This window comes from Athene cunicularia (assembly GCF_003259725.1).
Source record: "Athene cunicularia isolate RWA chromosome 2 unlocalized genomic scaffold, athCun1 chr2_part1, whole genome shotgun sequence".
Classification (NCBI taxonomy): domain Eukaryota; kingdom Metazoa; phylum Chordata; class Aves; order Strigiformes; family Strigidae; genus Athene; species Athene cunicularia.
Window position 1 is genome coordinate 139,668,281 of NW_020799095.1, and position 15,019 is coordinate 139,683,299.

At 38.4% G+C, this 15,019-nt stretch overlaps 1 protein-coding gene across 6 annotated transcripts in view; it reads right to left on the reverse strand.

The window, feature by feature from the left end:
• Positions 1–15,019, reverse strand: part of ENPP2 (ectonucleotide pyrophosphatase/phosphodiesterase 2) — a 72,134-nt gene that overhangs the window by 23,586 nt on the left and 33,529 nt on the right. For 5 of the 6 annotated variants that reach the window (XM_026843135.1, XM_026843137.1, XM_026843139.1 and 2 more), the window contains exons 9-11: positions 9,744–9,799; positions 7,455–7,520; positions 6,675–6,747 (exon numbers count right to left, since the gene is read on the reverse strand). In XM_026843135.1, the coding sequence (XP_026698936.1) occupies positions 6,675–6,747; positions 7,455–7,520; positions 9,744–9,799 (195 nt within the window). Of the gene's footprint in view, positions 1–1,897; positions 2,059–3,760; positions 3,771–6,674; positions 6,748–7,454; positions 7,521–9,743; positions 9,800–15,019 lie in introns of all 6 variants that reach the window. The other variant, XM_026843141.1, reaches the window with a different exon arrangement.

The window sequence follows — 15,019 nt, forward strand, 5'->3', positions numbered from 1 at the left end:
TGAAGTTTTCACTACTTTAATGTGTTCAAAGTAGCTCTTAAAAAGGCCCTCACCAATATTTCTTCTTCTCATTGCATTCCGTCTCTCTTTAATTTTTAAATTCAGCTATCTTTTATTATTCTATACAACACTCAAGTTCTTCTGCAAATGCTCTTTGCAGACTAATGCTGGCTGTAGGTGGCATATTCAGGCAAGGATTTTGTGTGGACATGCTGCTCTTACAGCTCATGTTCTTTCCCAAATCCAACTTCCAAAGTGTTATTGGCAAACAAATAAAACTCTTGCATATACCTTTCTTCACCTAATATGTTGATATCAGGGCTGAAAGGCTGTACAGAATAATTTTATCTTTCAAGATATATGAATCTCTAAGATGGTGCTACAATAAAAGTTGGTACTACGGTGAGAGCTTTGGGTATGGGATCGGAGACATACAGGTCACAGTCGGATTCTCTCCTGAGTTTTCTCTTTAGAATAAGCTTGATTAGAAGGAAGAATTTCACTTTATCCCTTTTTTTAATTTTACTTTTAAATTTGTAGGATCCAGCCTGTACTATATTCCATTGTTCTCAAACAGCACCAAAAGATTAAGTTGCAGACATGATGTCAATTATTGTGTAATCTTATGATGGTTATTTTCTGAAATAATAGTGATAAATTTTCACAGTGGACTTATCAGGAAGAGTTCTTTAGGGATAAATTTGGATGACCTTTTCATCCAGAGAAAGAAAGGAAAAAAATAAGAGTCCCATACGCACACATCAGTAGGAATTTTAGAAGCTACCTACTATACTTTATGCCAGAAGGGTATAACTTGGAATGGTAAATTAATGAGTAATAGCAATATCATCCATAGCAGTAATCAGTTCTCAGGTAAATCTATATTAAAAGTTCTCTGGAAAATTCCTTTTTTCTTATACGTGTTAATTTTTTGCATGTGCCTGTATGCCATGCCTTACTTAAAGAATCAGTCTCAATTAAGTTGAATCATGCAACAAGTCAGAAAACATCTCCAACAAAAAAGCTACTTAGAAGAGTGTTTATAGCCTCATGGAGTATACAGTGGAGTGTCAAGGCTTTTGTTTAAAGCCTAAAGGAGAAATATTTAAGTTGTTTATTTGAAGAGTTTTTGAATTATCCAGTTAAATTTCTGAAACTCAAATAATACTGAAGTGGTCTATGACCCCTCCCAGTGTGTGTTAGTGCCAGGTGGAAAAAGACAGTACACTAAGGAATACGCTTTTTCTCAACTTGCACCTTTTTCTAATAAAGCAATTTCTATTTGACCTTTTTCTTGTGAAAACAGACTTACGCACCACTTCTACTGCAAATACAGCATTTAGAAATCATGTAATCAAGAATCCCCTAACCTCCAAAGTCTCAAACTGGCTTTAAAATATGTATTTTAAAAACAACAACTTTTTAATGTTCTTTCCCTTTTAGATTTTATGAGTCACATTTTCAGGACTTTTCCACAACCACAATGACTAGACACAGTCAAATAATCATCAGGCTCCCATGAGCTAGGGAGTTAAGGAAGCTACAACATATTGCAGAATTTGTAATAGCTCAGAAGGGTGAGCAACACCGGTAATGTCTTCCCATGGATTTATCTGACATTGCCTCCAGCTGATGCCTGGATTTAAAAATATAGAGATTATAAAGATGGCTTTCCCTAATGCAAACAGAGTTTGAAACAAGAAAAACGTATGTCCCAGAAGATTTGGTCTTGTTTGGCTGCTTTCCTTTGGGTCCTTCGGTACATTTAGAGAAGTTTTGTCTGCAAAATCCCAACCTGAAGCATGGAGTGAACTCCCAAATTGAAAAAAATAAAGCTAGAGTAGTGCCTAAAAAATGGCACTTCCATCATAAAATTTTGGAACATATGTAAACTTACTTTCTTCCGACGAGCTTCCGCAGCATATTGATCCACTCTATGTACTTTTCTTCTTCTTTTCTTTGGAGCTGCAACTGGTCTTTCCTGTCTCCTCTTAGGAGGAAGCTTTCTCTTAGGTCTCTTAGGCGGAGTAAGAGGGGAGCCATAACTACTCTCCTGTACTGGCAGGGAGAGATGTCTGGACTCAGAAAAAAAGCCTGTCTCAACTCACATCAGATAGTAACGCTACCTGTACCAGATAACCCTGAGGCATAAATGCTATGGCCATTTCAAAAATTTAGGCTTTTGGACAATTTAGGATCTGTCTCTTTTTAAGGAGGAATCCACCAAATTGTACTGAAAGCAGAACAGCAGTTACGAGAGCAGACAGCATAAAAGCAAATTAAATTGGTGTTTCAGAAGATAGGTGTGGCTTCTGGTTTTGAAAATGTATAGTTACATGGAGGGCTTTATTGATCAGATATTAAGTCATTAATATCAAAATTTAAGTAAACAATTTCAGTTCAAGTAAATTCATTGCATACAATTTAATGAGTGTCTGGGGTAGAGTGCTGTATGAGTACTAGAGCCTCTCCAGTCCAAACGGCTTTCTGCAAGGTTTCCCACACCAACTTTTTGGCTGAATCAGTGATACCAGGTACTCTCATCAGAAGCATTAGCAGGTGCCACATACACCCCATTGAAATCACCAGAACTCCACAAGCCACTATCTGGGGACTGCAGGTCTGCAGGACAAAACTACAAGGGTGAGACTCAGTTACCACAGATCGTATCCTTCACGTCAGCTAGGCACAGCATATTGGTGGCAGAGCCTCAGAAAGCTGCACTGCTACCTGCCTTACTACCAGCTTTATGGGCAATTTGAGAATTTAATTTCCTAGCACTTTCAGCGTGGCATCTTATTGGCTAATGTTATTGTGCATAAATGCACAAATACCTGAGATAAGACTTATAAAAGGGAAAAAAAAAAGTTAAGACATAAGTGGAAAAAACTACTATCCCATTAATCAGCTTGTTCATAATTTTAAACTGTACAGCTTTCACTGACTTTACACAAGTTACAGGCTCTTGGCACTGCTTGGGCTTGCGTGTGAAGTGCTGATGGATGATGCCTACTGGGAGATAGTAACTACAATATGCCGCATATAACAGAGAACGCCGAGTGGGCTTGAGAAGAGTTGGAGATTTATGATGATACTTAACTTCTGTGTACTTAGGCAGCTTCTCACAGTTGTTCAGTTACAGAGCTATGTAAACAGGGAAGGGAAGGAAGAGGATGTTACCATCTGCCATGCTGTTTCATTGCTTCCAAGGCAAGCAGCTGGAAAGGAGATTCTAAGTCCAGTCTCATTCGTCTCTCTCCAGAAAGGCATTTTAATAAAGCAGCACCAGTTTTCTGTTTTTAAAATGCTTCAAGCTTTGTGCAGTCCTGATGAGAGGAGCGGCAGGGAAAGGAAGGATTCTTGTTTTACCGTCTCTGAATCGGCTCAGACAGAGCTCCACAATGCCAGAAACACGCGCACGCAGGAGACCCAGGTCTGAACACTGAAAACGGCCGTCTCCAGACAGCAGGTTAGAGGAGCAGCAGGAATGGCTTAGCAGCGCCACATTTCAATGTGTTTTAGAGCTCTTATGTAGTATATTTCTAGAATATTTTATATTTTATAAAAGTTAGCTAGGGAAAAAAAAAAAAAAGCCAAGTTCTTATTAACCAGCCAAATCTTAGTCTTGCTTGAGAAGAGTCAGAATAGAGTTATGGAGGAGGGAAATGAATCCCTCCCCACTTACAGAAGGGAACTGTAACATCATAAGGGTAACTAGCCAGCCAAAGCTCTGCTTCTTGACCCGGACGGACCAACCTACCAGAGTTCAACTGCAAAAGCACAGAGGGAAACAAACAAACAAAAAAAAAAAGCAGAAGTAAATCAAGAGCAAGCACATATTTGATAACTCCCATAACTCCTCCTGGAGATGCAATGAAACCCACTGAAATACTCCTTAAGAAGTTTATTCATGTGTCCCGTCCCACACCCCGAAAAAAACCCCAAACCCCCCAAAAAAATAAAAACCAAAACCTAGAAAACCAACATATTTAAACAGAAATTCATAATGTTAAAAGATATGCAAAGTTACACTAGTGGACACTGGCCGTAATCTGTATTCCATTTATATCAACACTGGCAAATCATCAATAAATTTTAAGTGCTACAATGTCCCTTTATTTCTAGCGACACTCTGCACATAGGCTATTGTGCATGTCCTGCGAAGCTCTAAGTACCATCTGCTGAAGTCTGGAAGCTGAATATTATCAGTAATGGATGCCATTAGACCTTTAAGATTATACATTTAAAATACATTTAGAACATTATTTGACATAATAGCCTGTAGTAAACATTCACTTTACTCCAATGGACATTTGTAAGATTTTGAGGTTTTCAAGGTATAAAACTATTCCTCAAGCTACAAATGCAGCATAAAGTCTTCACTCATCAAAAGAAGAAATAAGAAGCCCATCTTAAATATAACACAGAATTGTTAAGAGCTTGTTTTCAAACATTATTGTTTGGCTGATCTGCCTTTGCATGAAGTCAGTACTACTCCAACTGTCTAACTGGTGCCAGCTGCATAGAAGAAAAGAATGATTTCACGGGGAGGTTGTGCTCTCTGCATCAAGGAAGCAGCTGGAAGGGATCCCTTTGAGGACTTCCTTCCCAGCTGATTTATGCCAATTTCATAGCTCCTAAAAATTGTATTAAAAACAGTATCAAGAGAAACAATATATTTCCTAGTTTTTCTATCCTGAAACCAGGCCCCTAGCAAATCTCAGCATTTGTATTCATTCCCATTCATTTCCATTCACAGAGTTATGTCCACTGTTTGAACTACAAACCCATACATGCTCATTTGCTATCTCGTCTGTTCTCAATTTACTAAAAATCAATTTCATGCTGTTCTTGGGTTTAACACAAATGACATAAATCAATTTATTTGTAAAACTTACATAAGCTATTAATTCACACTTATTAAGAGCCAGAGATTTGCCTTGCAATTAGAGGTCAACCTTCAGAACCATTCAGAAGAACCCCTAAACAATAAGACCCTTTGGGGGCTTTTCGCTTTTGTAATGACTTTTCCTATGATGACACAATTACACTTCACTTTGACACTTAAAATTAACCTGAAACTAGATTACCACATTGGATGCTAAACTGGTTTGTTCAAGACTACAACTTAAAGAACAAGTTCAATGTCATCATCTTCATATTGTCCTTTAAGTCCATGGAAAGAGTCCCACAACTCTGTTGAGAAGTGGTTGTCTACAGATAAATAAAATTAGTTTTGTCAGTCATAAGTCACACATATTTATAACACTTCAGTAAGAGGAGCTATAAAGCATCATTCAGTACATTCTCCAATCAGAGAGCTCTCGTTACAGATAACTTTCTTGACCAAGTCAGACACCTCTCCTGTTCCGACAAAATGGAGACATATCAATGCCTGTTAATTTAGCAAGAGCGTTGACAGATTTAAACCACCACTTATCCAGAAAAAGGGCTACTTCTTCCTATTCAGTATCACGTGTCAGTGCTGGTTCGAAATAAATCCTCATACCTGCCACTTTGGGACCATGGCTCAAACTGCTCCAAACAAGGATGCTACCCACAGCCAGTTCACAACCACTGAAAACTTATTTAAACAGTCCAAAAAACTCAAAACTTAAAAAAGATTAATGCTGGTTCTCTTTGCTCTCTTCAGTAGAGGACAGCTATCAGATGTATACCAGACAAGTAAGAAACTACTGCTTGGTACCTGGCTGCTTAGGGAGAACTGTATTACCTTCCAAAGGGTAAGTATGTGATACACTCTTAGTTTTTGAAGATTTGCAAACATTTGTTTACCCTTTAAGAAGCATGTTTAAAAACTTAAAGTCTTGTGAGGGCAATCTGCAGGCGTACATTTGCACTGAAACTAGGGGACCTTTGCCAGATGTGAGAGATCACTGGAGATACCAAATCCCAGCCACTCCAAGTAGCAGGATATTCAGGTGCAGAACGAACTTACCCTCCCCACAAATTGCAGAAAAGTGCATAGTCTTTGAGGTCTTGTCACCCTGGACAGTGTTGGCAGGGAAGCAGTATTCATCAGTCCCAGCCAGCTACCCAAAGCTCAAGCAAGGGGTTAAACTACTGTAGTGTTTTGCACATAAATTTTCATTAAAATACCTTACGGTGCTTCAAAACTTTTTCCAAACTCGACAGTCCAGCCCTGAGGGAACAGTACTGGCAAAGCTTTCTGGACCCCTGTAAGACCTATATGAAACTGGAAATAGCAGCTTTTTACAGTTCACGACAGACTGAAATTATTACTTTGGCTACTGGAAGCTGTCAGCTTTAAAAAAAAGCTTTTTCTTCTCTGCATTTTTGCTCAATATTTTCTGCATTATATTTTTATTACTTTTAAGAAGGATAAATTGCTAGAGGGAAGTTAAATGATACTGTTACACCCAAATATACTCCTGTCTTTGCCAAATAAATCTTTCCATTTGTGTTATCATATCACACAGAGAAATAGCCTTCTGAAAGGCATGGGCATTCTCTCAGAAGTGTATCTCACATGATAAACCCTTTAGACAATAACTTTGCTTTCTCTGGCAGAGGGGAAGCACTGCAGAAACAGGTAAAAAAAAAGTAGCCAAATTGTTACTCCTGCACAGTGGCAAATATTCCAAAAATATACTTGAGACAGGCTTTTACTGCAGAAGAAAATCTGTACTAACCTCTGAGTTGAAAGGACCATATCTGTGGCCAGCAGCATCTGGTTGCTCAGAGTAGAAAGCATAAACATAAGGCCTGAAAGAAAGAAAGGTCTTGTTCTGGATAGCTTTCCTTCGACAACAACAAAAAACCCCGAATCGGTTAGGTCAGGTCAAATCAAGTCAACCTTCCAATGAGAGTTGGCTTTATGGAAAAAGAACTGTTTCTCAGTCATATGTTTCCATGGTTTGATTAAGCAATTAGTTGTTCTACAGTTTTATTAAATCCAAGAACACATGCGGGGAGGCACATGGGGTACCATCTGAGGACACGCGCTCTTTCTAAGTCTTGTAGAAGACATCACAACAGCAGCTTGCCTCAGCTTTGCAGCCAGCAGCATGTGGGGACTTGTGTACTAAAAAAAAATATTAATAATTAAAAACTTAACAATTTCCCAGTCCTCAGGGTTCAGTTCTGCAACTGCCATTGACTGAAAGGTTGTTAAACCATATTAAACTCAGTAGGATAAGAACAATCCAAGTTAATCCATGTAACTAAATGCTTCTTGATAAGAAATAAATCCATACCATACATTTATTGAGAAGAATCAAAATTATGATGGTTAAAAGCAGAGATAAAAAAACCCTACCTAAACACAAATCCCAAATAAATCCTTAAATCAGTGATAATGAGCAACAGACAAAACTATTTTTAGAAATAAATTTCCCCTTGCTCTTCCAGATACTTTTAAGGAGAAGACAAGCTAGCAGTTATCCAACAGCAGATGACAATAAGTGAATTACCTTTCATTGTCTGGAAGGGTTAGCCACTGCAGTATTGTTAATATTCTGCGCTCATGGGGGATGACACTGGACCACAGAATACAAAAAAATACCTTATTATCATAGAATACAAAAAGTATCAACACAGCCTTGCAATGAACTGATCCTAACATGATTAAAATCAATCATAACAACTTAAATTGATTTTATGTATATGCCATATCTTTCTAGCTTGCTTGATACTGATACTTATTTTGCAAACAGAATCACTTCACATCTCCTGTACATCCACATATCCCAAGAGAAAGATGATTAAAAGTTTGTAAGTGAAGTCAGAACTCAGGGCAGTAAATCTAACTGCTCTAAACGGAGTGAATAAAGATCCATTGTGGTAGCTTAAACCCAGATGAACCTTTATTATGCACAGTGGTGCTGCCATTGGATAGCTGGCATGAGTAAAAACCATTAAAATGCTCACATCAGGACAGGTTTAAACAACACCCTGCTCTGGTAGTCTTGAAGACACTGGAAAAATTCCCATTGACTTAGTAGCAACCAAACTGAGAGCTAGGCTGGTGTAAATCAAAACAGAGCCATACGAAACTCCAGGCCATCAGCACAGTGATTTGCACAACTTTGACAGCTTCTCACTCTGCAGAACAGACTCATCCTATTTCACTGTTTATATCCTGAGACTTCTCACTTGGCTGCTGAGGCCAAGTTCATGCTATGAGAATGACTAACCTTATAAACAGCTGTTAAAAGTTCCAAATATCTCATCTTAGGAAAGCTCTGCAGGTCAGTGACCACAAAGTTATTTTAATACAATAGCACAGTCAGTCCAAACTCCATTAGATCAATAGCAGAATCCCAAGGCAGGAATCAAATACAACTGTCTTGGATTCACCATACTGAATTGAATTCATCACTCTTTGGAAATGTCTGATAGAGAGATGCCAACAGCCATTTTGCAATAAGTTAGTCTTTAATGCCTTCAAGAACAACAGCAGTCCTCAGTCTCCAACTACACAGAGAACTTCTGGTTGTAAAACTATGAGAATGAGAATTTATGCTCAAATTTGCAAACAAGGCAATATCATAGAGCAGAATAATAATCTTGTGTATGACCCAGTTTTGAAATTTTTATTCTGTAATTGAAATAATGTGTTTTTTTCACAATAAGTAATTTGTAACTAAGATCTTTTTAACACTTCTGTTTTCCTAAAAGAGTTTGCCTGAAAATTCTCCCCAAAAACATTGTGTCCCAAATTAAATAATACATTTTTAAGGCATATATATTTCATTCATACATGAAATGGCTGTCTCACTCCCTTACTATTGCCATTCATACAAAATATCCTTGGTTACCCTCCAAAACATTTTATATCCTTGAGCATGCATTGGCCACGGTGTTTATGGTGACTGTGTAGCTGTAGAGCTTAAGAATCACATTAATTTCTTTGTTTTGTAGAGTACCAGACTGGAGCTCTGTCAGATAACCATCTTGCAAGCCTAAACCCATCATCAGCTTTGTACATGGTACATTTTATTATTCCCTCCATATGCTATATAGTATTTAGGAATAATATTCTTTGCTACTCTAATAGAATCATGACAAAATAAGCAAACCCCTTTAGTACTTCACTCTTGTCAGTTTGCCCATTTTCTTTACTCCTGCAATCCTGCTACTAAAAAGGGGAGACTGATCCACACAAATTCCTCAGAACTCAGAAATTAACAAAATTCATTCATTTTCAGTTAGGATAATACATTTTAGCTGGGACAAGGGAAAATAATCTGGAACCATAAAAAAAAAAAAAAAAAAAAAGGAATAAACAGCAAAGATCCTCAAGGCTGTCTTTTAGGAAAGGGAAATTGGATATCTTACTCAAAGGTCAGACTGGATTTTAAAATGAATGAGTCAGGCTTTTGAGTCAGTTAGGCTGTTGATGTCAGATGACATAAGAGGACAATAAAAGAGTCTTCCACTAACACTCAAGAGGACTAGGAAACATTGCTAGCAATACTAAGGAGGCAAACTAACACACTGTGAAATGAAAGAAAGTAAATTTTACATAGTTATGGATCTTTTCTTCAGACAACTGCTAAAAATCAGTGTATGAACTTAAAGCAGCAAACTGTAGCATCAGCTTTAATTATCAGAAACATTGCACAAATGAAACAAAGGAGGGTTACAGGTATGGTCTCCAAGTTACTGAATGCTTAAAGTAAGGAAAACAACTTAATAAACACTTGTATCCAATTAATTCTGAATTAGTTACAAATCTGCAGAAAACAGAAGGCACTTACACAGACCAGAAGAACGTGCCAGCTTTCACCCCTTGCTTGGCTGCAGTAATCCAAATCTAATGAGGAAAATATAAGAGGATTAGAATGTGTTCAGATCTTTAATGACCCTCTGAAATCAAAAGAAAATGTTTTCAAGACACATTCTTCTACCCCGAGCCTAGAAGTGAAAATTGCAGTTTTCAGTCCGCGTCCCTAATTCGAACACATGGAGGGACAAACCTATGCAAATTCTGTAGCAGTGCATCAGCCACTGTGCTGTAGACTTTTACCCCTAAATTTGTGTTGCTTTTAATGCAAAGCATTACGATTTGAGGCCACGGATTTCTCCAGTATTCCATTTGATTTTCAAAAACCAGCCATTACTCACCTGAGCCTTTTAGTGTTCAAGTTTTGGAAGATACTCAGTTAGGAAAGAACACAGCTTAACACTAATCAGTGTCTGCATGAATGTCCCTCCTTCCCCTTATTCTACTATCAGTAGTCATCGACAGAAAATGTGTTAAGGAAAGAGTACACAAAAAAGGGCACAGGTGAGTGAGCCGGGGTATAAAGAAAGCAGGGAGGGACACCTTCCTCCATAGATGTTTAGGAACTTTGAGCTCACCCGAAGTAGTGATTGATGGAAATGATGGAAACAATCTTCATTAGTTTTTCAATCCTTCACATCCCATATATTTTTCTGACTATAAATCAGTTTGTAGCAGAAAGTTCCACAATGTAGTCACCCACTGCACGAGTATATTTTTACTTTTGTTTGCTTTAAACCTACCGGTGTCACTGGTCTTGGGGTAGTGTTCTTGTCATTTGAAAACAGGTTATTAATCCTTTCTCTTCCCACTTCTATACAGCATTCATGATATTCCCCTCTATTTATTCCTTCTGAAGCAAGAGTAGCTTTGGTCTGTTTGGTCTTTTTCTAGTGAAAGCTATACCATACCCTTCGTTATCCTCATTACACACACCCCCCTTCACCCTCTTTCTCTCTTCTGTTCTGTGAATATCTATACAAGGCAGGGGAAGGAGAATGACCAAATGTCAGAAAGGTCCACAATCAAGGAAAGCAAACAATATGAGTTTTTAGCCCTACAGAACTAAATTTCTATTCAAGGAACTATCCAAATTAACTCAAAACTCATTTCAAAAGTGTAATGGTTTAAAAAACAGAATTGTGCATACAAGTAGAGTATTTCTCCCTATTATTTATGCATATTACTATTTACCCATTTCACAAGCAGTTAAGTCAAAAAATAGCTCCTTTACTTAATAATTGCAAAATCTTTGGTTTACTTTAAATCAGCTTTTTGAAAATATATTCAAGGCTCCTCTACCTTGCTCACACAGGCACTTATAAACTGTCATTGTTATTCAGGCATACATTTTTCAAATGTCATGCCTGAATTATTAATGTATTGGTCTTAGTTGAAATAAATTTGGCACAGACTGATGAAAGATCATATACACAGTGAGGCTATAAGTTAACAGGAATTAAATTTGGATACGGTTATGTTATTTATGGGAAAACTGGACATCTTTGCCTTTCCAGTGCCTGGACACACCCCTTATCTCCCATCTGCTGTTGCAAATCTTACTGGACTCAATCCAGTTAAATTTAAATCACTGTTAGAAAAGATAATTTGTTTTCATAGTATTCTAACTTTTTCATAATGTATCCTCTTTTCCATTGTAACTCTATAGAAATGGTGGTTTGCTAAATAAATTCAGCAAGAGCAGGAGCAGAATGGCCATGGATTTGCAGCCTACCCTTCTCTGTTTCCAGGTGTTTCTCCTCAAGAGTCTGATTTCAGAGTTGGTTCATATTAATCTAGCTGCCACCAAGTGGGGAGTCCCCCAGGCATCTCCCCCAGCCTCTGCAGTCCCAGCCTTCCACCAGCACCAGGGTTTGCATAGTGGCAGTGATCATGACGTGGCTGCAAAGTAGCTCCCCCCCCAAATAAAAAAATGGCTTTGATTTTATACTGGAATTTGGTTTTGTATTCTTGAATAACAGGGATGATTTTCTCAGATGCTCACAGAATACTAGCCCTGAGAGGATGGGACAGAAGGATGCGAGCGAACAGGAGAGATGAGGAAGTGTGCCTACAAGACACTGATGATGTCACTGAGCCCATATGCTGCAGTCAGAGGTGTGACTGCAATACAAGGATGCATCCACAAGCTTGTGTTGTTGTCAGCACAGGGTATGTTCAGCCTGGACCCTCTGTCTAACTAAGGCTGGAGCTACTCCACAATCATTAGTGGTGCATGGGCTTCCCAGGTGAAAAAGGGACCACACTTAAAGTAACTGCATTTTTCTTTGCATTGCAGATTTATTCCTAGAGTAGAACCTGTAATAGCAGAAAAAGAGGTCAAATACAAATTCAGCACAAGGACCGTCAGCTGCACTGCTGTTATGCTCTTTGGTCTTGCTATACTTGGAAAACCATTGTCCCTACAGAGTTGCAGCAGATTTATTTTTCTTTGAAAGTGTTTGTGTTCCTGCAAAGTTTAAATCTTTTTGCAGATATCTTTGGGAAAGTACCAACAAACTTAAGTCCAGGGAATTCAATATTTGGATTTTACCATCTGTTAACTCTAGTTTGACTTTCTAGTGCTTTGGCCTGTGCAGGTCCAAGTGGTCCAGCCTGCCTGGTTCGCCAAATCAGACCAGCCAAGTTCCACCCTCTGCAGCTGAAGCTGTCCTGTGCTGCTCCTGACTGTTAGCACTGCTGAAATCACTCGTGACCCTGTCTATTTTAAGCAACAATTTTAAACATGTGCCAGAAGACACCCTCCTTCTGGCCAAGCAAGTAAAATGGTAGTTATCTTGACAGATTAATAATTAAGCCCTACATACATTGCCAAGGTACGCAGCATGCCTGCAAGAGGGCAGTGGCTATTTTTTATTCCTGTTGAGCATAGAACGTGCTTCATGAATGCCACATGAAAACAGCATGAACGCCTTTCTGAACCAGGAGTAACGGAGGTGGAGATCACTACTAGTTGCATACTCCTCGGTGAGCAGAAAGGGCCCTCCAAAGGCACCTGGACTGGCGTCAGACAGGGAAAACCTGCAGCATCTCTGCTCCCAAGTAAGGAATCCCACCTTGGGAATGCAGCCATTTACATTGGCATTAACTGTTTGGATGAGGATGTGTCTGCTACGCTTGAAATAAGCTCAACAGCTAAGACAATGTTCTGTTGAAGTCAAAGACAAGCATATCAAAAGGCCCATATCTGACTGCAACATCTGAGAAGTGAGTCTGAATTACTCCATATTGATCTTGCCACTCTTTTTTTTCAAGGGGAAAAAAAAAAAGCACCTTTGAATTTTCTTATTTTGGTTTTAAGTAAACCAACACTATTCAACATCGTATCTAAAGCTGGTACTCATAACACATTTGAAGAGAAGCAGCAACCATTAGGTAAAAGAATTTCTAGCTGCATTGAACAAGCTTTAAATAATTTTTTCATAGTGTTTTAGAGTTGTGACAGTTATTGCTGATGAATCTAGTGGTAGCAATCTCTACCAGAAGTGCCTTTGGTCAGCCAGACCCTTCACTGGCTAGGTAAAATTAGACAACAGACTGGAGCAGCTGATAGGAGCACATAAGTTTCCTTACTACCCTGAGCTATAGGAAACTAACACCAGCAGAAAAGCGTGTCAAACTGTTAATGCAACCTAATCATCAGTGAACATCTCTCCCTGCCTTTGAATTAAATTAATTGTCTTTCAAGGCAGACTATAAGTCATGCCTCTCAGACTAACATGAGTCTACATTGTCAGTGTTGGATAGAAAAAAAGTTGTCTGATGCCCTCTCACAACCTTGTCCATCCAATACAATTGAAATTAAGAAGAGAATACGGGTTACTGTTCCATTTCCTTTCTGTTGGTTAGAGTCACAGTCTTAATTAATCCTAGATGTTCCAGTACTCAGCATGTAAATGCAATATGTTATATGCACTCTATGGCTGGTCACATCTGTTCAGGTCACTTACCATAAAGTTTACTGTGTTAGGCGTTGCAAGGTCAGTACCATTTGTGAGCTTATGTAATTTATTTGCCATATGTAAATACATTGGCTTTAGCTGTTAATACATTAGAATTTTATAGTCAGCTGTTTAACTATGCCAAATGCGCAGCCCTGGTTTGCGTATGGGACAAGCTTTATTGTATTGTAAGCTCTGTAAAGACCGTATTTCTGAATTAATTTGCTTAAGCAGAAAGGAGGGGAATAAATATTTTTAAAAAATAAATAAAAAAGATTAACCATTCTGTCTTCATACCATGCTGCAGGAATTAAAGAACATCTAACTTTTTCAATGCAGAAAGACCTGTTAAATTATGGTCCCATGGCTTCAAACCTAGTACCCTTGCACATGTCCCAAGAAATAAGATATGTGCTTTTCTAGATGTATATGAAACATATCCTGTAAATCGATTTACTATCCATTTTATATCTTCTGTGTTGAATGACTACAATTCTTTTATTTGATTTATGGATAAAAATAGACAAGCTAAGCAACAGTTTAGGTGGCAATGCCATATGGAACATGGAAGCCCAACCTTCTCCCTTTTTTTAACTGCTAGACATGTTTACACACAGATACTACATACAGAGTTATTCAAGATAGTTGTTGATTTGTCTTTAAAAACCCACACAGAAAGTTGGGCACTTCCCTACTTTTAATCTTCCATAAATAATTAAGAGCCCATAACTTTGCAAAGGCTGCACCTTATTTGTTGTATTATGAAAACACTGGCAGCAACACATCTCAGGTCAAGACCGATGTCTGAAGTCCAGCCCTTGGGCCAAGTGGCGCAAACATGCTCCCAGTGAAGGAAGGAGATTCGTGTCAGAAGCAGAAGAAACGCATACACATGCAGCAGAGACTTGGTAATACATAAATGGGAAATCCCTTCCACATCCAGGCAAAAGTGGGAAAGGGGAAATCACAGCATTTCCCAGGTAAACATGTACAAGACTGATGCAAGCATGCAGAATTAATACCAGGGTGCACCAAACGTTACACTCCTGCACCATTTGCAATTTATCCTGCCAACAAGGTAAAATGTGGCGCAGTCCCTTCCACACTCCTTACTCTTTAACAGGACACAAATGATCTCACAGCCTTGACAACTAAGCATTGTCTTCTTGCCCAGACAGAAGATTTTGGTACAAGAATCCTACTAAATAATTAGACAGACTCAGATAGCCCTGTTGCTTTTTCAAGGCTCAAGCTAGACAAAAACAAATATTTATAAAAAGGCAATTAT